General features: G+C 41.1%; 1 protein-coding gene across 1 annotated transcript in view; it reads left to right on the forward strand.

Annotated features, from left to right (window-relative positions):
• Nucleotides 1-24,251, forward strand: part of LOC145418008 (uncharacterized) — a 268,292-nt gene that overhangs the window by 220,227 nt on the left and 23,814 nt on the right. Inside the window, exon 5 of the mRNA XM_080286549.1 lies at nucleotides 24,038-24,208. Within this exon, the coding sequence (XP_080142675.1) occupies nucleotides 24,038-24,208 (171 nt within the window). The remainder of the gene's footprint in view (nucleotides 1-24,037; nucleotides 24,209-24,251) is intronic.

Below are 24,251 nucleotides of genomic sequence, written 5' to 3' on the forward strand. Positions count from 1 at the left end.
GGATCTGTCCGTTCTCCCCTTTGGGGCTAAGATGCGAATGAATGTGTTTGAATGGATGAGTAAATGGGGAGTGTGTCGTCCTGTCTCGGCTGCCTCCCTTTCCTTGGGGGAAGCAGCCTAGGTATATAGATAGATTATTATTATTATTATTATTATTATTATTATTATTATTATTATTACCATTATTATTATTATTATTATTATTATTATTTTTATTATATTATTATTATTATTATTATTATTATTATTGTTCCTGTTCTTATTGCTCTTCTTCTTACAACACAAAATAAAAGTGAATCCCAAGAATAAAGGTGTCTCCCACTGAAACCCTGTCTATAGGAGGGAAGGCGAGTGGGTAGGCAGATGGAGAAGGACACAGAATCTATTTCCTTCGAGCTTACAAACAGACAGACGGACAAGCAGAAAGGCAGACACTCAAACTAACAGGTAAGAGAGAAAAGAGACAGGCTGTGCAGGGTATAAAACCCAGGAAAGCAAAATATTCTGTTGTGTTAGAGCTTGCACGGGGAGAGGTAAGCACAGACAGGTAGACACTGACAGGTGGAAAGGGGAATGACATATTGAAAGTGAGAAAGCTTACAGGCGGAAAGGGAAAAGAGATATAAAAGTGAGAAAGCTTAGAGGTGGAAAGGGGAAAGAGATTTTAAAGTGAGAAAGCTTCGTGGAAAGGGGAAAGAGATATTAAAGTGAGAAAGCTTAGTGGAAAGGGGAAAGTGAGAAAGCTTAGTGGAAAGGGGAAAGTGAGAAAGCTTAGTGGAAAGGGGAAAGAGATATTAAAGTGAGAAAGCTTAGTGGAAAGGGGAAAGAGATATTAAAGAGAGAAAGCTTACAGGCAGACAAGCAGACTGGTAAATACAATAGGTCGGCAGGTAAGTGGGCAGGTAAGTAGAGAAGCAGAAGGGAGAGGAGAAAGGCGTAATCTTAAATTGTAAGAGCTCCCATGCAATCAGGCAGGGAGAGAGAGGCAGAGAGTCAATCAGGCACGGAGGGAGGCAGGCAGAGAAACAGGTGTGCAGGGTAGGAAGCAGAGAAGCAGGCAGGGGGCCAGACACAAAGGCAAGGAGGGAGAACGGTAGGGAGGAAGGAGAGCAGAGGCGGAAGGAGGCTCGTGACAGGGAGGAAGGGAGGCTGGGAGGTGGCCAGGCGGGCAGGGAGGGAGGCAAGCAAGCAGGCAGAGATGAAGCAATCGGGGAAGGAGAGAGGGAGGGAAACAAGCAGGGAGAGATATTCAAAAAAGTAGGGAGATAGGCAGGCAAGCAGGCAGAGATGAGGGCAATCGGGGAGGGAGGCAGGGAGGCAATCAAGCATGAAGGTAGGCAGGGAGGTAGGCAGGGAGGCAGGCAGGCATGGAGGTAGTGAGGTAAGAAAACAAAGGTACAACAAGAGGATCCCGACTGGAGCCAAGACAATACCTTGGATTACCACAGGAATCCACACTCTTACTGCCGCTCTTATTGGATGGAGAGAGAGAGAGAGAGAGAGAGAGAGAGAGAACTATCCATAAAACATATATACAGCACACACCAAAATCAGTTTTCTCTCTCTCTCTCTCTCTCTCTCTCTCTCTCTCTCTCTCTCTCAGGTCGTGCATGTTTTAGGAGGCGTGAGGGTATGTATGGCAGGGAACGAATAAGTTTTGAGTAGAGTAAACAAAAACAAAAAATCCTGGTGTCCGCTAAGCCTGAATTTTCTATCAAAGGTACTGACATAACTCTCTCTCTCTCTCTGAAAAAACAATGTACTGAATTACGCTACATATCATTCAAATTACATACAGACTACGTATACGGTATGTCTCCCAGAAATTATTTACCCATATGAAGTACAGAAAAAAATAAAAATAAACTTGACATTAACCCTTTCGCTACCATGACGTCCAAATCTTTTATTACACTGGCTCCTTGAGATTTTTTTTTTTTTTTTTTTTGAGAGACGCCTCATGGTGAAAATATTAATCACTTCACTCTAATTAACTTCTTTTGCTTTGGGGGGAGGGGGCTACCATCAGAGGATATCAAGCCTAACAAAGCCTCCTAGAGTGAATGGATTAATGGAAACTTGTATACGGTATTAATAAAGACTATGTTGTATATCTAACGTCCTTATTTTGAGAAGTCGCCCCCAAGTAGATAAATGTCATTTGAAGAAAAAACTAAAGAAAAAAAAAAAACTCGGCCATACTCGGACACAAGACGAAAAAAAAAAAAATCACTGTCATGACTTTCGTTTAATTCCCTATCCATGATTAAACTCAATCACACACACACACACACACACACACACACACACACACACACACACACACACACACTTCTCTAGGGAATCGACAGCCTTTTCATAATCAACAAAAGTTCAGCATCAGGCCTTATTATACGCCAGAGTTTGCTCAATTAACTGGCTAATTGTGTGTAAATTATCCACGGCTGAAAATTCGCTTCTAAATGCCGCCTATTCTCTCCTGATTGTTCCCCGTCCTGAATTTTTGGTTATTCTGATCGTACGGGTACTGGAACAATTTTTGCAAGGAAATCACAAGGGAAAAAACTGATGAAAAATGGCAGCTCTTGTTTGCAAATTTTGCTGCATTACCATCATCATCGTCATCACTGTCATTATCATCGTCATCATCATCATATATTCGTACAACACAAGACCATGAGAAAAACAGATATTTCGTTGATAGTCATGCCAAAGAAGGACAGAGAAACAAACAGACGGACATCCCATTCCAAATTAATAAATGTGTACCTTCCTCATTCTACTTTCCGTCAGCATCTCTTCCTCCCTCCTTCCTCACTCTCCTTTTCTTCCCCACCTCTCTCTCTCTCTTTCTCTCTCTCTCTCTCTCTCTCTCTCTAAGACCAAAGGGGCCTTCCGAGAGAGTGAGTCTGAGAGAAAGTAACCTATCTCACACACACACACTTCACACGTCCAGCATCCTATGGTCTCGGCTTTCCCAGTTGATCATAGGTGTACTCTCTCTCTCTCTCTCTCTCTCTCTCTCTAACAGATCAAGAATAAAGAGGAAGACAGAGGAAAGCATAAGACCAGACCCCGTGTCCCTCTTCCACCTCAACAACATCTTAGTCTCTCTCTCTCTTTCTCCCTCTCTCTCTCTCTCTCTCTCTCTCTCTCTCTCTCTCTCTCTCTCTCTCTCTCTCTCTCTCTCTCTCTCAACACCCAATAGATCAAGAGTAGAGAGGAAGACAGGGGGAAGCATAAGACCCCGTGTCCCTCTTCCACCTCAACAACACCTTAGCCTTCGACTCTCTCTCTCTCTCTCTCTCTCTCTCTCTCTCTCTCTCTCTCTCCCTCCCTCCTCAACAGCAAAACAAACTCCTAGGCTGTTGTGACCGTCCCGCCTCCCTTTGATCTTACGAGAGGGAGTTTCTCTTTGGTCGTATTAGTCACCCTTACACTTATACACTTCTTTATTTTCACACGTGAATAATATCGTTTGGCGGCAGCATGAATAAAACAAAATGCTGTACTGAAGGATTGGCGTTTCTCTTTATTATTGTTGCTGTTGTTCCTTTTCCATTTACTCGTTTCGTTATCTCGTCCACTGACTCTTTCATTCTCAGGCGTGAATAAATCGTCCGGTAGCACCATGAGCAAAATATAAAACAAAACAGAAAGACACAAGACCTTAGCAACTCCATCAGGCCGCTACGCGCTTGCCCCCTACGCATTGACACCAAACTTGGCATGGACCTGCTCTGAGGCATGCCCATGCGAAATTTCAGCTCATTCCACCCAGCGGTATGACCTGGAGAGGGTTCCCAGTGTCTGGCGAAAAACCAGGAACAAAAGTGTGCGTGATCGCGCGCAACTGACTCCATGCAGTTACAATTTGCACTATCGTTGTCAGCTCGTCGTTCCGCGTCTTTTCTGTATGGCACGTCGAAATCCGAGGGGGTCAAATGTGGACACACACACACACACACACACACACACACACACACAACGCTCATTCGCATAGTATTATTGAATATTCTGAAGGGCACGTGTTTCTCTTGTACTCATCGATTGCTATATGGCCAATCAGACCAACGGCCAATGTGAATAAATGTGCCTGGTTGCTGCATAAATACAAAACACGTGTCTGTATCGGTACTGTGATATGAAAATAAATTAATCTGTTCTGCTCTTCACAATCCACACAACTTGAAATTCTGCCTTGTGTTTCTATACTGTGCTAACTCAGTCTAAAGGCGAACAATCCATGCTCACCCAAACACAGTCCTGAAAACAAATTCACTTACAAAACCATAAGCCTATTAGAGTATTAGGCTGTGCAGAATAATTCTGGTCTGTACATTACTGGATATATTGGAAATACACTTACATTACCAGTTCAGCTAAGTGGACTTTACAGAACACATTAAACACATCGCTTTACAACACAAATTCAAGACCTTAAGAAGCCTACGCTATCCAAAACATAAAAAAAAAAAAAAAAAAAAACTTATCTTTACAATATCTGTTCAAGTAAGTACTCTTTTAAGAGCATAATCAAACATCTCTTCATTGTACTAACAGATTTGGCAAGCAAATGAAAAAATAAAATAAAACGCTTTACAATGTCAGTTCACAAGCAGACTATGCGACATCCTAATCACAAATCAAAACACGCTTCTCTTCACGATACCAGCTCAGATATCACAAGCAGACTAATCAAAACACACACCAAACACACTCCAGCTTTACAACAGCACTCGGCACATCAGCAAATTAGCGGCAACAAGGGAAAGATTCAAGCTACACGCACACAACAATGCCCCTCCCTCACCCCCCGGGACGAATATTGAAGTGGGGCCTATTTTTGGCGATTCTCACGGCGCCTCTTAGTCCATGGATTTGGCGAGAAATAAAAACATGGATGGTTCAGTTTCTTCGTCATAAACGCTAATCCCAGCTTCCCCGTTTCCTCATCCTAGCTGCTTCTTCGTGATCATAGTTAATACCAGGTTTCCTGTCTCCTCAACCTACGATGTGAGTGCAGAAATGGGAACTGATTTAATGCCTGTCTGTCCCTGATATAAAACCATGCTATTTTCCTGTTTACCTCCGCCAAAGAAGATGGAGGAAGTTATAAATAATCCCGTGTCTGTTTGCCTGTTTGTGTACAGGTATCTCAAAAAACTGTTACTAGATATTCAACAAAATCTGGACAGAACTCCAGTTGTATAACATTTAGATTTGGGGAAAAATATATATAAAAAAAAAAAAATGTACAGGGCTGCAAAGTTGTTGATAATGGCTAGCCTAAAAGTTCATCACACACACACACACACAAAAAAAAAATCTATTATTTGGCCTGGATGTTGTTGCTCAACTCCGGTGTGCATGGCCGCGGGTTAAGCAACTACCCCTTTAGGGTCGTCCCATAGGTTCCCTACAGCGTTGATTCTGTGTCTGTGCCTTTGTGCGCTATTGACTATTAGCCTATGCTGTGCTCCATTATGTGTTATGTGGGCCTAATCCACAAGCGGGGCAAGTGTCATCTGTGATTTCATCCAGCCCAAACCTAAGCAGGTAAATGAGGAGGGCTGGGTGATGTCCTGATCTAAGTCTAGCTAGGTGAACTCGATTAGCTTTATTTTAAGAATACCTCTGATAGGCAGATATCTGGAGGGGGGAGGGGAGAGGCTTGTGGCATAGTGTTCTGATCGACGTGTTCCTGCGCGTGAAATATATACCGTATACAGTACGTGTATCTTCATTGCTCGTGTTGGAATGTCTATAGCCTAGATGAGATGTTCTTGACGAGGGTCCGGTTAGGTTAGTTCCGTGATTGTTTTAACAGCCTAGCTATACTGTGTGTGGCTTTTTTATACAATGAGAGGGGCGTTCTACGCCAGGACATGATGCCGCACTCAGGACACAGGGACAGATCTCGGGAAACATTTGATGAGGGAAAAAAAAAAAAAAAAACTCCATTTGTTACTGTTACTTAGCATCAGAATATCCTACTACATAATTTGCATAAAATTAGTGGTCAGAGAGAGAGAGAGAGAGAGAATGACTTTTTTTTCATTACGTTTCTTTTTAACAGCCCTCTCACCCTAGTTCATTTTCGCCTAACAGTGTATCCCCTTTACACCAATCCGTTTTCTAACTACCGCTTGGCCTCTCTGAACTCCCAGTGTTTCCTCTTCCCCTCTCTGCCTAATTTTCCCACAATGATTTTACCAGAATTTCAGCTTATTATCCACCACACAGGTTTAAATGGTCGAGTATGGTATGCAACACTTCGAAATCTACTCTGCATTTTCAGCTCATTCTGTACGCTTGCATAAAAGGACAGTTTCAAGTTTTCATTTTTCCGTCAACATTATTATACTCCAGCCTACCCCATAATACACGGTGTTGGAGATGGATGCCTTCCCGTGGTGGCACTGGGGGGATTCGCCACACGGTTATACAAACATCCCTCAATCTCCCTTCCTATCCCTCAAAAGGAGGTTGATGGACTGCCTGAACTACACTATTACTGCTACTATTACTACTTCGTACCATAAGGTGCATGTCTTTAGAATACTAAGCGGATATTTAATCAGTCTGCGGAACAAACGTAAGAAGTTGGACTGAGTTTGACAGGCCTACTACAGGTCGATAATTTATTATTACTATTATTATTATTACTATTACTATTACTATTATTATTACTACTATTATTATCATTATTATTATTATTATCATAGTCCTTCAGAGATATTGGAATGAAACTCGGGACTGGATGTAACAATGGGCTACACTCGATTGTGGATAAGCTAACACAATTACAGCGACATAAATTATTCATGAGCGGTACTTCAAAACACGATAAACAATGCAAAACTATGGACGGCGCCATTAACAGACTGATATATGCAAAACAGTACAGTACACGGCTGCAGAAAATTGCACCTCATCCCCATTTCAGTATTCAGTCTGTCAAACGAGGCGTGAGCACCGCATGAAAATAATAATAATAATAATAATAATAATAATAATAAACTGTAAGGCGTCAAAGTAAGGACATGAATCCTTTTTACTTTAACCTGGCCAAAACTGCCATCTCTTCAACTTCAGTGCTCACTTATAACAATAAATTAGCACCGGAATATGATGATAGTCACAAAGAAATGCTGTGGGAAGAACGTGGAGCTGTAATGCTTTTTTTTTTCTTTTTTTTCTACCACAGAGCTATGTAAAATAAGCTACAAAAGAAAGAAAATTTGGGCCAAGTCGAGTAAAAACTGTACAGTACTGTTCATCTGAGTGGTTATGTTACGCAAAATGATTCTCGTGTGTTGGCAGAGCTCACTGTTATCACGTCACAGATAACGAATTTGCATGATTTGAAGCCTGTGTGTGTGTGTGTGTGTGTGTGTGTGTGTGTGTGTGTGTGTGTGAGATGAGAGAGAAAGACTAGTACATTTATCATACTGGCAATATTTATGGATTTGGATTTTGTGGTGTATTTATGACAGTTTAAAAATATCATATTATTAGGTCTATAAGAAATTTTGACACATATCGTACAATTAATTTCTACATATCAGCCTAATTCAAAAAAAAATAAATAAAATAATAGCGTATGGAACAATTTGCGGTTTGCAGCACCACATTATCAAAAGGAATTTTGAGAATAACCACACATATAGGTCTCCATATAAAGTCTATGAAATAATTGTGACGTTATTACACGAAAATTTCACAAGGATAATCAATTTATAGTTAAAAAATTACGGAAAAACCTATGGAATAATTATGCTGTTTGCTGTGCCATATATTGCATGGGATTTTAACAGGATAATAATGTTCCAATCACCTAAACCTAAAAATACTTAAACTGCGGGAAAAATCTCAGCTTCGGCGGCCACGTTTCTGAAAATACCTAAGCTTAACTTTACAGGGATCCTTTATACTATTCAGTTATTAAAATGACTAGAGAGACTGACGAGGAGTGTATGTGAGTGATGTGGAGGAGGGGAGAGGGAGGGGGAGGCCAAGGATGAGAGGGAGGAATGGAGAGGTACAGTATGAGAGAGGGTGTGAACTGGGAGCAGGGCAGTGAAAATGCGGGGAACAGGGCTACTTGGAGGCGATTTGTTTGTGGCCACCCCTTCTGGGATTAAGGCGTCTGGCAAGATAGATAGTTATCAAAACTGCATAATTAAAGGGATTTGCAGAGGGCCATCAGTTTCTATCTATCTACAGTGCGATCAAAATGTCTCTATGCACTTTTATACTGCTGGCGGGACTATGACTTACATATAATTATGTATAATACATAAAAACGTTTGCAACAAAGTTAAATACCCGGTAAGTTAAATTTGCTACATGTTAGAATTATGTTTTAGTATAATTTATGGATTTTTTTTTTTTTTGCACTTCATCCACCATACTATTCCAATGCACTGGGAGTTTGTGATCACCTTGTATCTATCTATGTCCCCATCTACTTAACTATTTATCTATCTATCTATCTATCCATAAACTAATAAACCCTACTTTCGCCTGATGTGTAACTACAAATACTGTACTTGCACTAGCCCAGAGATCAATTCTTTAGCAATAAGTAATCTCAAAGCCGGAGACAAGCAAGTACGAGAGGTGACATATAAAACTTTTAAAATGCCTGTAAATGTTAGTTACCTGCATCTCCTGGCCACGGTGGTGACGGCTAGGCTTGCGTGTAAAGTCCAAACATACTCCACTTGTCCAAGACTGACGCGTATCATCATTAACACTTCACCAAGGCCAATCTTCTTGTTAACGCCTTTTCACCGTTGCTTTGTTTTGCCTTTGTTGGTTGTTTTACTCCAATTACGATTCTTCTATTTCAGTTAGGCTGTTCTCAGACGCTTTCAGTTAGCTCCAAGCGTCACCGACAATGTCTGCAGCTTTTCTCTTTTGCAGTCTACCTCGAATAACAAATGTCACGTGATCACCGTTTTACCTTGTACTTTACTTAAATGCTTAAATCCTCCTCAGTAAAGAATCCACTTCACTAATAAGCAGTACAAGTTCTAGAAACTCCACTGTCAAAAAAAGCTCTTCGCAGTTTCACTTGCGTGGGTAAACTCGAGTGGCACGTAAGCGGCAACCATCACATTTTAACTTGGAGACTAGGCTACTTATAAGCCGCAGTTCCCATCATATAACTGTCTACTCTACTATTACGACAATCAGGGCAAGTTTTGATGATTAAGGATGCTCAAAACACCGTCTTGATCACTGTTATTGTACTAATCACACGGCACGCCAGAGAGACGTCTACCATCACCCGCATCTAATCCGTAACTAGTTTGTGCTTTAAAATGGGGGAAGAACACACGACATCTCAGAAAACAACAATCGCTTCCTGCCAATGGATTGCAAATCATTGTTCAAAAACAAACGTATTGATCAGTGCGAAACTTTATAAATATTGTCCAGAGCAAGTCATAAATCTGTAACTCGAATGCGAGCGTCGATGATGCTGTCTTACAGGATTATTAAAATTTCTATGAACAAGAGGATGCTACATGGTGTAATTAAATCACAATCAGAGTAGTATTATTGCTCAAAAATAATGAGCAGATGCGTATGTATAAAAGCGTTCTCTTTGATATATTACGAAAAAAAAAATAATAATAATCAAATAATCACATCATTTCGGCAGTACACCCGCTAAGCCCCGCCTACTCTTGAACTCCCCACATTTCCGACCAACCTTTAACTCTATTGCACCGTCGGTCTTTTAAATCGTCGGTAACAGTATGCATTCGGCTACATCAAATTTCCGGCGTGTCATTTGCAAGATACACGGCTTCATTGCAAGGAGAGACTTGCAACAGGTCAGCACATACGGGTAGTAGGTGTACAATGATAAGGCGAAACCGGAACACCAGCACACTTTTTGATCACACGCCACATCCCCGAAACTCTCTACCTGTCTCCTCCCCCCCCACCTCTTCCCTCCCCTACCCCATCACATCCTCTTATCACCTCTTAACACCGCCGCGTGGTCTCTGAATCGCATTTCTTTTCGCAGCCTATTTTTCTAATTTTTCCCTTGCACGATGTACACGTTACTTTGAATACTGTACCTCAAATTTAGTCAAACATACCTTGCATAAATGTGACGTAGAAAGACAATGAAACGGATTACGTAACCATCCAAATTAAATGCAGTCCAGTCTGTTGTGGGGTTAATTTTTTAAGATCTTTTCTAGCGCAAAAAAGCAGTTATGCTTGAAAACCATATTCTAAAAACCAAAATGAGTGCATAAACTTATGTATGTACTAATGTAAAAATAATAACTACAGTGTTCATATTACACACACAATACGTAACATCGCTTTCTTTCGACGCCATTGTTGCTTTTCGGGCGTCAAAGTAGCCTATTAGCCCAATGATAAATGCAGTTCTTTCGCTTTGATGAACATTTAAACACATTCATTGGCATAATTACCTATTTGTACAATTCTCCTTTACTATGGACGGCTATTCATAAGTAAATCTACCACTGCTGTACTTGTTTGTAGTTAATTTTCTAGGAACATATTCAGTGTTCCAACAATACCTCGTAAAATTAAGCGTTGTATATAATTTTGTATTACGTGGTAAGAACATTTTGTCCTTTATTACTGGATCATCAATTGTTGAAAGTTTTTTTTTAATGCAACCGTTCATTAGCTTTTCCATAGATTAATTCAGTTACCTGGAAACGGAACATTTAACAAAAATATTAAAATCATGGCAAACAAATATCGAAAGCAGGCTAGTGTGTGCGAAAATAAGGATTCCTGAAGGCAGATTTGAATTTTAAGCTGATAGGATTAAACAGTAGTAGTAGCAGTAGTAGTAGTAGTAATTAATCATCTACAGATCTGAGTAGAAATTATGAAGACTTTGGAGGAGTACCACACGATATATAAATACCCCTGCATTTCATGGCTTTATCTAACTTCCCATATAAATTTTCTCTTCAGCTGAATAAAATCGTCTGAAGGGTGCAAGAACAAGCCATATAAAGACATCATCGTGGTGAAAGGGCTGAAAATATTTGATGGGAAAGAAGGCAATAAAACGTTATCTAAAAAAAAAAAAAACACACTAGCCACCTGAGAGAGAGAGAGAGAGAGAGAGAGAGAGAGAGGGGGGGGAGGGGGGGACAGCATTTTGGTCCATTGTAAAGAGCCATTAGCCACAGGGGAAGTACAGCAGAGAAGCAGAAGCAGCCACAGCAGGAGGGTCTGGGAAGGCATGCAAGAGTGATCATTAGTCCCTTCACATTTATGGAGGCTTGGAATTAATGAAACGAGGTCTCAGTTTATTCTCTCTCTCTCTCTCACTCTCAGTTCTTGCTACCACTATAGTCTTCTTGTATATATGAAGGAACTGGATCAAGTCGTGGTTGCCTAAAATTCGACAAGCATGAATCTCCTTGGTTATTAGTCAAAATTTTCCCCTGCTCTGACCACACCTGGCCATCAACTGAGCTGGAATAGTTTGGGAGATTTCCCAGGTTTGAAGAGAGAGAGAGAGAGAGAGAGAGAGAGAGAGAGAGAAAGCTCCTGTATATTTCCTTGGCATTTCTAGATGTTTGGAAATAGTGAAGTGAGATCCCAATTAATCCAATGTTTTATAGTTTTTATTTAGCACTCACTATACTCTGTTCACCTTGACCGGGCGTAAAATTGTCAGCTCCATCTTGAATGGTGAGTTATAAGAAGGGATTAAGGCTAGAATACGGTGCTAATCACGAAGAAGTGCTGTGGAAAGGATGCAGGGCCGAAGTAGTGTCTTACATACTTAACGGAGAATATAAGCTGCAAGGAGACGAAGATCTATGCCAAGTTAAGGTGAAAGAACTATAGGCTATTTTATTCATCTTTATTAGGCTCGTATTCTCGTCGGTTGAGGAAGCTCCCAAACACCTCTTCCGTAGCGACTTATTTTTGGATATGGGTGGTTAATATCCTTTTGTACGTCATTTATGCAAGAGCATGGCGATATTAGAATGATTTAAGTGACATACAAGAGGACAGTAAGGTGTAAAGAAGCAAAATAAATCGCTTAGGGAAGGGTGTTACGGAGCCTCCTCAACCAACGAGAAGGTGGGTTCGAGACACAAACAAGAGGCGAAGGAGACGGAGCAAAAAGGGAAAAAATACGCGTAAAACGAGAGGAAAAAGCAAGAGGAGAAAGTGATGGAAGTAACAAGCAGGGGAGAGAAGGGAAGCAGAAAGAAAAAAATGCGAAATGAAAAATGAAAAAGAAGGAGCAAAAAAAAGAAACAGGTCTAGAAAAACGTCACAAAGGAAATACTGAAAGAAAGGTGAAAAGAGAAAGAGAAAAATCTGAGAAAGGATGCTGGAAAGACACACACACACACACACACACACACACACACACACACACACACACACACACACACACACACACAAAGAGAGAGAGCAAATCGACGGATAATTTGAAAGGGGAAGATCCGACAGTAGAGCCGAAGGGTAGATTTGACAAGATGAGTTGACACGAAGATTTGACGTGTAAATTAAAGAAGCGTATGAAACAACGATTGACTGACAGATTTCAGACGGCGGATTTAAGATGAGTAAATATGGAATGGGTAGACTCGAGACTCATGGATAGATCTGACAGGTAGACTAATGAAGCAGATATTAGACGGGTAGATTTGAGGCAGATATACTGAACAGGGGTAGCCTATACTTCAGACGGGTATATCTGAAATGGGGGTAGATTCAAGACAAGGGGCAGGTCTGACAGGTAGGTTTGAAGGGAAGGTTTGGCAAGGAGAGGGTTAAGATGGATAGATTTTAAACAGGGGTAGATTTCAGACAAGTTAAGAGACCATGAAAAGAGTAGCTCTGAAAGATAGATTTGGGACAGGAGTAAATATCAGACGAATAGGTATGAGAAAGGATTAGATGTGAGAAGCAGAACTGAGACATGAAAAGTAAAGTATTGGTCGGATTGGGACGGGCACCACTTGCATTGTCCCTAAGCTGTGAAGAATCGTCTGGTTTTAATGTAAGTAATATATCTAAGAAGGACTCTAAGGTTTATATTTACCAGTGGATTAACGTAGCTCTTGCCTTCTTCCAGTCATGAAGTTTTTGAAGTTTTTAAAAGTTTACCTTCAAGACATTCAAAATACGTTTTCTATGTTAGCAATATTTATCGAAGAAAACGGGAAGATGAATTAAATGAGGGGAACTATTTTACATTTACTTTTCATTATATTTATTTTTTATTATTTATTTACTGAGGTTTTCACACACACTTCAAGCCTTCCCTTCTTTCCCACTCCTTCCCTCCTTTCTTCCCTCTCTCCTCCTCTCCCTCCCTTACTTTCTCTGTTCTTCCTTCCCTCGCCCTTCCTCATTTCCTCCAATTCTTCCCTCCTAGCCTCTCCCTCCATGCTTCCTTCCCTCCCTTCTTCCCCGTCCTCCTCCTCTTCCATTGCTTCCTCCACTCCACCTCTCTCCCTTCCTCCTCCTCCATCCTCCCCTCCCCCACCTACTCTCCACCTAAATATTCATCAGAAAAAAGTTGAAAAACAAGTTAGCTCGTGAAATGTACCCCCGCTTAAATATGTAAAATGGGTACGTTTTATTATTATTATTATCACCATTATTATTATTATTATTATTATTATTATGGGTGGTGGTTGTTGTCATTATATTGTCAGACGGTAATATTTTCATTCATGCACTCGTTTTCCATCATCATCATCACTGTCATCATTATCATCACCATCATCATCGTTATCACTCGAACCCTATTTATTAACAATATTTAGACACCCGTGTATTATTTATCTGGCATATTACACTTCACTTCTATTTTTTATGTTCTTTATATCATTTCAATATCCACATACTACACATCGGCAACTTACAATAGGATATCGAGGTCATAAGAGAGGAATAAATCGCTAAGCAAGAGGTGTAACGAAATCTCCAAAGCCACAAAGGATAAAATAGAGTTCTGAACCTTTTATTTCTAAAGTGTTGGGTTCCCAGTCGCCTCCAGGGGCCAGTGACCGCCATTCAACCCCCAGATATTGTTCCTATTCTTTGTGAGCGAGACACCTGTGTTCGAAAGTTGTTTGCTGTCTGATACAATAACATCACTCATAAAGTCTCTCTCTCTCTCTCTCTCTCTCTCTCTCTCTCTCTCTCTCTCTCAGCGTTTCACTCTTTCTTCCTCCTTCTCTCCCCCTCCCGTCACTCTTACTTCCTCTTTATTGCTTCATCTTTCCTTTCTTCTCCCTCTATATCCTTATCTACATATTTATCTTCACATATATATCTCCACAGCCACACATAAATCCTAATCTTATCTATACTGTATCTGCTTTTATCTCACCCATTCTTCATTATTTCTTTATCGCTACTTCACACCTCTTTTCTCCTTCCTTCTTTCCTTTTTTTCCTTCTTTTACCTTTTCATTTTTATTTCATCAACTTCCGTCTTTCTGTAGCTCTCAATATCTCTCTCCTTCTCTCCTTCTTTTCCTGTTCCTCCTCCATCTTCTTATTCTTGTCCAGTTTTCTTCTGTTCTCCTCCGTTATCCTCCTTCCTTCTTCTCTCCCTTCATCCTTCCCCTCCTCCTCCCATCTCCATCATTCTCTATCCTTCACATCACTTTCTTACTTATTTTTCTTCCTCCTCCTCCTTCATTCTTATTCCTCTCCTCCTTCCTCCCTGCCTCCAATTTGTCCTCCTCCCCTCCCCACTCCCCCTCACCCTCCTTCTCCTTCTATCTCCATGCTTCTCAAGTCTCTATCTCCAAATTTTTCTCCTAGTCTCTTATCTTCCTCTTCCTCTACCATTCTCCTTCTTCTTTCTCTCTGCATCCAGTTCATCTCCCCTCCTCTGTTACCTCTTCTCCTCCCCTCCCCCTTCCTCTCCTCCCCTCCCCCCGTTGTCTGTCTCCCCAACCTCTTTATATATTCATGACCAACCTATCCCCTCCCCAAACCTACCCCCACTCCCATCCCCTCTTCTTCTTCATCCTTCCCTGTGTGTGTGTGTGTGTGTGTGTGTGTGTGTGTGTGTGTGTGTGTGTGTGTGTGTGTGTGTGTGTAATATCACCGATTCCATACCCGTTCGCTTGCACGTTTTTACTAGTTTCTACACACACACACACACACACACACACACACACACACACACACACACACACACACACACACACACACACACACACACACACAGTCGCTAATACCCTCCTACCAGCTCTGAATGGGATAATCTCTAGCATAACACAGCCTACGTGGTTATACTCCTTTTATAATTCATGTCAATCCACTGAAGGCTGAATAAAATGGTCTGGGGCTAACTGAAATGATAGATAGATAGACAGATAGATAGATAGAAAGACATACAGACAGACAGATGGATGGATAGATAGATACAAACATATAGATTGACAGATAGATAGACAGCTGTGTGTGTGTGTGTGTGTGTGTGTGTGTGTGTGTGTGTGTGTGTGTGTGTGTGTGTGTGTGTGTGTGTGTGTGTGTGTGTGTGTCGTCCCACTTAAGAGGCTAATATTTCTCAAAGCTAAGGAAAAAAAGTGGCGTAAGCAAGAATAAAAGGAAACTTGTCCCAGAATAAAAAAATAATAATAATAATAAGTTCGCCATAAAAGTGAAAAAATTAATCAGTACCTGCTTTACCTCCTTCACTCAGCAATATCCCACGAAAAATTTTATATACCTGGGTGCTGGCCGTCAGAGGTAAATATATATATATAAAAAAATAATAATAAAAATATCCTGGAAGTATGAGAAAAAGGAAGAAATAATTACGTATCTTAGCTGATTACCACACCTCCCTCCATCAATATTTCACCTGTACTATCCCCCTCCCCCTGTCCTCCCTCATCCTCCCCCCTCCCCCTCACCCTCCCCCATCACCCTCATCCTATCCCTCTCACTTATGCACCACTGGCCTTCTGACACAAGCTCTCTACCCTGTCCGTCTCTGCAGCTTTTACTCGTGTTGATCAAGACTGCTGAGGTTATATAAGTTCTAGCCTCTGTCTGCTCTGGGTTGTAACATTTCTTGCCCCTGTCTGCTCTGGGTTATAACATTTTTTCCCCTGTCTGCTCTGAGTTATAACATTTCTTGCCTGTGTCTGCTCTGAGTTATAACCTTTCTTGCCTCTGTCTAAACATACAGTGCCATGAACAGGATTTTGATTTTACTCCTTAAAGTCACCCATTTTACGGTTCTTCTTAGATGGTTTGGCTTTACTATGCTCTTTTTACTCTAACTGGACTTAAAATTGCCATCTCTCCCTCTTAAACGTTGAGGTATAACAGTAGATTACCACTAGAATACGATGCTGGTCACGAAGAAGTGCTAGGAAAAGAATGCAGAGCCGCAGCACTGTTTTTTCCTTCACTGAACTATGGAATATAAGCTACAAAAGGACGAAAATCTGGGCCAGCTTAGAGATATATTTAAGAAATAAGAGATATATTTACTATCTACATAAGCTTAAGAACTGTAGGGCAAAACAGAAGGCTCTCCCCCACCCACCGTACCCACAGCAGAAACAACACATATTATTTCGTAAGTAAAAACACTACTACTACTACTACTACTACTACTACTACTAAGCTATGGCTAGGCGTCCGTAAATCTGAGCCATATGTGAAGAAAATCCTTCATGTCTAACGTAATCTAACTCTTTAAACTTTAAGGCATTGTATCAGATTCTCCCTTAATAAAGCTTCGATGAAAAGAAAAGGTCATGATACTTTAATTTATACTGAAAGAAAAAAAAAAACAGTAAAAGAAAGTCTGGCTCCATCGATACCAGTGGACCTCTCTCTCTCTTTCTCTCTCTCTCTCTCCAGTCCACTAAAACTACCTCTACTATACCTGTTAACTCTTCATCGTCACGTCGTCCTATGCATTTATAACCTAATGCTCTATGGGCAAAGATTATACAATTATGCAGTATACCGTGCGTTAATATGCACTGCGTTGGTATACTAAGCGTGAACTGTTTATGAAGCGCAGAGGGAGGTATGTGATCGTTCAGGGAGGAAAGGGTTAAGAGGAGAGCTGATGTTATTATTTGTTCATTCTGTTCTTTCCTACATACTAATACACAAACAGAAACCCACGCAGAAAGAAAAATGCACACAAACGACAGCAACACACACACACACACACACACACACACACACACACACACACACACACACACACACACACAAACCACTAAACCCCACAACCTACACACACAAACACCCGTCTCCCCTCACCTCCCCCGCCCACACACACATACTTGTCGACCAAAAAACCCCCAGAAAAAACACCAAATCTTACACCACACAAATTATCCCTCCCGCCAGGCCACAGGGGAAACTTAAAGAGACTGCATAATTAGGACTCTGCCAGCTGCCATAAAGAAATTAGTATTATTAGAGAGAAAGTCTTTGCAAAACCCAACTACGAAACGGCCTCGGCTTTGACTGGTTTTGCTAGGATTATGTCGGCTGTGTGTCGAGAACGTGGTGGCTGATTAGGTTGGTGGATTGTGGTTTTGAACGAGTTGCTGTGGTTTGCTTTGATGGTGGGCATATGGTGAGGGCGTTGATGGTTGTGGTGACGGGTGGGTGATGGGCAACTGTGATGATGATGTGGGTGATGGTGATGAGGATAAAGATGATGTTGATAATGGGTGAAAAATGGTCAACCGAGATGGTGCTGTTTAATGATGGGGATTAAGATGAAAGTGAAGACTGATGCTAATGATGATAACACGACGATGGTGAATAAAATAATGTAGCTGATGACTGAATTAATGCTGAGAATGATAACGACGATGATGACGATAAGTGCTCCGAACGTACACTTACAAAGCTATGCATAGGAAATCACACAGCAAAGCAACTGACCGGTTTTGATTAGAATATTGCCATGTCATAAAGCATGAAGTAGTTAAGTGCCCTTTCAGATACTATGGATCTCTCTTTTGATTAAAACAAATCGTCTTGAAGTAGCAAGCAAAAAATAAGAAACCGTCATGATACTGAGTGGATTAATAGGGACTGTTTCGAAGATTTTTGCTGCTTAAATCTCACTTATGCTATATAAAATTGTGTCATTCCAAGAAAGAAACTAACGCTCTCACTACGAAGGGTCTTTTGAGATAATTGAAATTGTTTGGAGTATCTAAAATTGAATAGGAAAATCATGTGAAGGAATTATTGGAGGTTAATCTTTGATCGCTTCTATGGGAGAGGTCCAACTTGAGCTGAGCAAAATCGTCTGGTGGTAGTACGAACAAAATACGAACGTCATTAAAGCTAAGGAGGAAAAAAAAAAAAACACTATTAAGACGCCACTGTACTGAAAAGGTAAAGGGATCTGTGTCGATGGTAAGTATAAGAGGGTGAAAGGTGAAGGCCAGGGGTCGTGTCAGTATCCAGTGTTGATGTCCTCGTCCTGGCCACCACAGCACAATATTGATACAGTCACAGTTACACGCCGTCCCCTCCCAAGTATTGATGTCAAAACCAGAATTACCGGCACACGCATACACAGCTCAGGTATACTGCTATCATCAGGAATAGTCTTTGCTGAAGTAATTTAGCAGGCATGAAAAATATATAATTCTTACTTGTGGAAAAAAAAGATTGACAGTAAAGATCTCCTCGACCATCATCATTTATATAATAACAGACCATAATGCCAAATGAACTGCACAGTACGTGATATAAGCAATAATCTCTTTCATATTAAACAATTCTGAAAAACTAGGATGCCTATTTTTTAAGTACAAGCTACTTCATTTTGACTGTGGATTACATGACATTAATCTCTGAAATTATAAAATGAGTGATGAAACAATCGATAATACAGTAAATCAACAGTAGCCACAAGAAGCGCTCTCTCCTCAAAAGTGTTCTATTTTTATGAACATCAAATAAGTTACGATGATTTTTTTTTTCCATCACTACCAGCAGATATTATTCAACTTGGGAAAAAAAATCGTATTGAAAAAGCCAGACACTATCACCAAGACCTCAAAACACATCATGCCGAGAAGCAAGATGTGTTGGAACTCTTTAAACACCTAATTTTCAAGTGGTATTACAACGACTATACTTACCTAGAAACTACTCTGATGGGAACCGCAGAGCTACAGGAAATTTGCAAGTGATTTTGTGTAGATGCAGGAAGGCAGTTTCAGGATTATAATTTACTATAAAAATTTTCTTTACTGAGGCCCTTTAATTAACGCATTGATTAAAGAATGTTTCAGTATGTGAATGTGTATCTATTTGTGTGTGTGCATCTGTGTATAAATATGAAGTTGTGCATATGTGAGTGTGTACGTGTGCACAAATATCTGTGTGAATGTTTATGGGTGTGTCTGTATATGCGTGATTATGAATGTGTATGAGTGTATTTACTTGTGTGTGTGTGTGTGTGTGTGTGTGTGTGTGTGTGTGTGTATTTATAGATGTGTACTTGTCTGTATATATGTATGTGTGTGCAAGTGTACCTGTGTGTGTTTCTATAAACGTGTGCGTGTGTGTATGCTAGCCTGACACGGATGAGCGTTGTTGAGGCGTGTCCACAAGTCCCTGACCTCGCGTGTTGGGCAGGTCACTCACCCCGTCACCCTACCAGGCCTACACTACCACCACCACTACCACCACCACCACCACCCGAGATTATTACTACCACCACCACAATTACCACTACTATTACCACCACTACCGTCATCACAAACAACACTATTACTACTACCACAACAATTTTCAACATCTTCACTACCACCACCACCACCACCAGGACTAAATTAATGTGAGACAAGGGTGTATATATCCTGCCTCAGCTTCCTCCATTGAAATATGCAGAGGGTGTTGGGATGGGCTCTGTGTAGTATGAGGCTGGAGGTGTGGCAGTGTGTAGTGTGACTTGGAGGTGTGTTGGATTGTGGTAAGTGGTAGTGTGGAGTGTGTAATGTGCAGTGTGTGTGTGTGTGTGTGTGTGTGTGTGTGTGTGTGTGTGTGTGTGTGTGTGTGTAACTGATCCGTACATGTGATGCGAAGTCGGAACATGTGAAATAAGGTTAGATATTACCAGCGCGCGCGCACACACACACACACACACACACACACACACACACACACACACACACACACACACACACACACACACACACAAACACTTCAAAACTTTAATAAACAGTATACCAACAAAAATATGCATAAAACTATGACGAAGGCTAAACGAAAATTAAAAACTGAGAGATGAAAAAAAATAACGATACAAACAGACGGAAGGACAGACAGAGATGCAGAAGGAAGAGTACGGCAAAAAGAGAGAAGGATAGATCGATAGATAGATAAATACGTCTTTTAGGAGTGCATCTATTTGCCTCCCTTCTCATGATGGCAAAATATTACAAACTTCTTGACTTCTGAAGCATTACATTTCATCCTTGGTGCGTGTTCTGGTATTCAGCTTTAAATAATATCAAAATTATTACCCCGCTGATGGAAGAACAAAAGTGGATTATATGTATTGTCACTGTTCCATGTTAACAATATCCGTTTCTATTTTTATCCTGTTGATTAGAGGACAATAATCGGTCATGTGAGTCTGCTATTATTTCATACTGAGCAGCAGCCCTGTTTCTGAGCGATCAATAAGAAAATAAAAGTGAAGTATATGACAGGACAGGAAAGAGGAACTGGGTGAGTTTGCGAAGGAGTGTGCTGTGTTGAGAGAGAGAGAGAGAGAGAGAGAGAGAGAGAGACAGAGAGAGAGTGAAGTAGATAGATATATTGACAGACAGACTGGATATCCGGTTGAAATATATAAAAAAAAAAAAAAACTACCCTCACACCTGCCCACCACCACGTCTTCTGCTCTGGCCTGAGAAACGACTGAGATAATTATTATGTGGGTCATCTTGCACCTGTGTCACTCCCCCACCCCCCTCCCCCACCCCCAACAACCCCCTACACCCACACAAGGGAGGGGAGAGAGAGAGAGAGAGAGAGAGAGAGAACAGAACAGGACAGGTAAACAAAACAGACAGACAGACAGACAAATAATGAGGCCCACAAGGACGAAATCAATATCACAAAAAACAGTGACAGGGAAATTAAAGGTAAGAAAAGCTAAGCAAAAGCCAAGAGAAAAATACCGCATGAATCAGTGAGACAGACAAAAATGACGTAGAAAATAAAAAGAGCTTAATACCGCAAAAGAAAGTAGCAATTGACTAGTGAAGTTTGGTGTTTAAAATTGGTTTAAGATTAGAGTGAAAAAAAAAATGCTGAAAAAAAGGTGAAAGAGTAATAACTGATAGCCAGACCAAAAAATATTAAAGAAAAGAATTAAAAAAATAGAAGCAGAGACCGCAAAGGCACAAAGGAATTAGATAGAGAGCGGCAAAGTTGCGTCCATGGAAAGTTTGGAATCAATGGTAAAGAATATTGAATAAAAAACTTTGAGAGAGAGAGAGAGAGAGAGAGAGAGAGAGAGAGAGAGAGAGAGAGAGAGTTATAGGTGACAGCCAGACGTGATGATATAGAACAGAAAAGACCTTTAAAATTTAAAAAGCGAGGCGTAAATGTGAAAAAAATCAGCTAGCAAAAACACCTTAAAATGAAAAAGGTTTGTAAAAAAAAAAAAAAAACGACAGGACAATAAAACACAACCAGTCATACATAAGACAAAATAAACAAACAAGATCATAAAACCCAAAAGAGAAAAGCGACAGTGGGAAAGAACCAGGAAGAAGCAAGATAAAAGTTTAAGTCAGAAGGAAAAGCCTGGAATGGATGAATGCAAGAAAATACAAAGTCGAAAGAAAACTAACCCAAATTCTCCTCTAACCACACCAGAAGAAAGAGCAACAGAAGTATACGAGCCAAAATACACTTCCTGGTCCATAACTCCTGGGTGTGGGGCGCCGACATATTCCCAGGATGAAAGTAAAGAATGGCCAGCATGACAATAAAACCAACAGGAAAAAATAAGCAAAGCCATAAAAGTCAAAGAGAAAACAAATGAATGGAAGAAAATGAAGAAAAAAGTGAGTCGAGGGAGAAATGAAAAATTAGCCAAAATACTTAAATTCAAGGACCTAACAGCGACGACAATAAAAATCACAGACGAAAAAAAAAGAAGAAAGAATCAGAAACAAATGAACAAAAGTATATTCTTCCTGTCATGGGGGTATTAACATAGCACACAGGCTAAGCATAGAAAAAATAAAAATAAAATCAACAGAAAAAGTCCCCTAAAACCACAAAAAAAAAGAAAAAAAATGCGGGAAAAATACAAGGAAAAAATATATTCTTCCTGGTCCATCACTCTTGGGCGGGTTGGGTATTCACGTGTTCCCAGGCTGAGAATTTTATCCCTCCAACCTGTCATTCTGCTCACGTGTGCAGTTAATGTTACCGCACTACACCGGAGGGCGGGGGTGGTGTGTGTGTGTGTGTGTGTGTGTGTGTGTGTGTGTGTGTGTGTGTGTGTGTGTGTGTGTGTAGAGAGAGAGAGAGAGAGAGAGAGAGAGAGAGAGAGAGGGGTGGAACGCAGTGCATGTGTGTATGGCATGTGCGTGGGCGGTCACAGAAAGAGAGACAAGGAGGGGGGGTTGCGTGTGTGAGGATGGTGAATTCATGATTGCGGGGAGGTGTGAATGAAAGAGCGAGCGCGTGCGTGTGTGCGTGCATGCCACTGTGTGTGTGTGTGTGTGTGTGTGTGTGTGTGTGTGTGTGTGTAGGCTGGCTTATGTGAGCGTGTCCTGACATGAATTAATCCTAACGCGAGTGTGGGCGTGGGAGTGGGTGTGGGCGGCCTGGGAGTTGAAGCCACTGATTACACGCCTACCCACGCTCACCTCCAGCCATCAACAGCCAAATTTAATAATCCCTTTACACTTCCGGGCTTCCAAAATTAGGGGCCGAGACGCTAACCAATCTGAAGTTTAATGAATATTTTAATAAGATTCTACTAGGTTCTGCAACGGCTTGGAGATGGTGCTAAGGATTTGCTCACAGCTGGCAAAATATGTATCGTTACCCACAACATCTATAACACTAAACCTGAACCACGTTTTTCCATGTCTGTCGGTATGCAAAATAATTATAGGTGGTTAAACGTTTAGGATGATGCCTGATTATTGTTTAAGAGCTGCAGTGGCTTGGTGGGTACTCATTTCGTGGCTAGAGTACTCATGTCGTGGTGTGTGCCCTGAGTGTATATATTTAGAGGGCTTGTAGTGTGTCATTTCTTGCAGTCGCCAGTGTTTGCACCATGTCGATTCTGCCAATGGTTTATACTAACTCTGACACACACAAACATAACCAGTAATCTTTGACTTTTCATGCGTCATTCCTCGTACAAATATCCCTTGCTCATTCGAACTTTGCCCGTATTGGGAAGGGTTAAATTCTGGTCATTATTCTCCCTCCAAGGAGAAGGTCCTACTCTGCAGTGATCCCAGTACTATGCGACACAGATAGATATGGGATGGAGGCTGTGATTATACTCTTATTTGATATAAAGGTTCTAGTTTCGATAAGCACTAGGCATGTATCAGTGTAAAAGATATTTGTGTATTATCTACCTCTGAACTCGGCAACCGGACAGAATGTAGGATGGTTATACTACTCAGCCCTGAAACTGCCATTATCTTCAGCATCATCAACACCATCAACCCCAAGTGAACAGCATTATCAACACTAACAATTTTATTATCATCATTATTAACGAGATCAGTTGTTGTGCTTTCAGGGAAGTGTTCGACAGCAACATGTTTGGATAATACTGTACTTGTGATAATGATGATGATCATGATGATGGCGATTATAATAATGATAATGCTAACGGTGATACCCCTGTCCGTTGCAGTGGCATGCTTCAGTCATAGATTCGCGGTGCCAGGCGGCGCTGCGGACGTTGGTATAATGATGATGATGATGATAACACTAACGGTGCTATCCTTGTCCGTTCCAGTGGCGTGCTCCACCGTCACAGTGTCGCGGTGTCAGGCGGCGCTGCGGACGCTGGTGCAGTTCGACTGGTTCCAGCCAACTTGCCTCTGCCGGGAGCCAAGACTCGACCCCCAGTGCAACGCCTTCAGGGACCTTCTGTTTGACCATCCATGCGTCTTTGTTACCAGGAAAGGTAAGACACGCCGCCATTTTATACCCCCCCCCTCCACCTTCAG

Source organism: Coenobita brevimanus, chromosome 14 (assembly GCF_032717465.1).
Source record: "Coenobita brevimanus isolate Jiangsu-jjx chromosome 14, ASM3271746v2, whole genome shotgun sequence".
Lineage (NCBI taxonomy): Eukaryota > Metazoa > Arthropoda > Malacostraca > Decapoda > Coenobitidae > Coenobita > Coenobita brevimanus.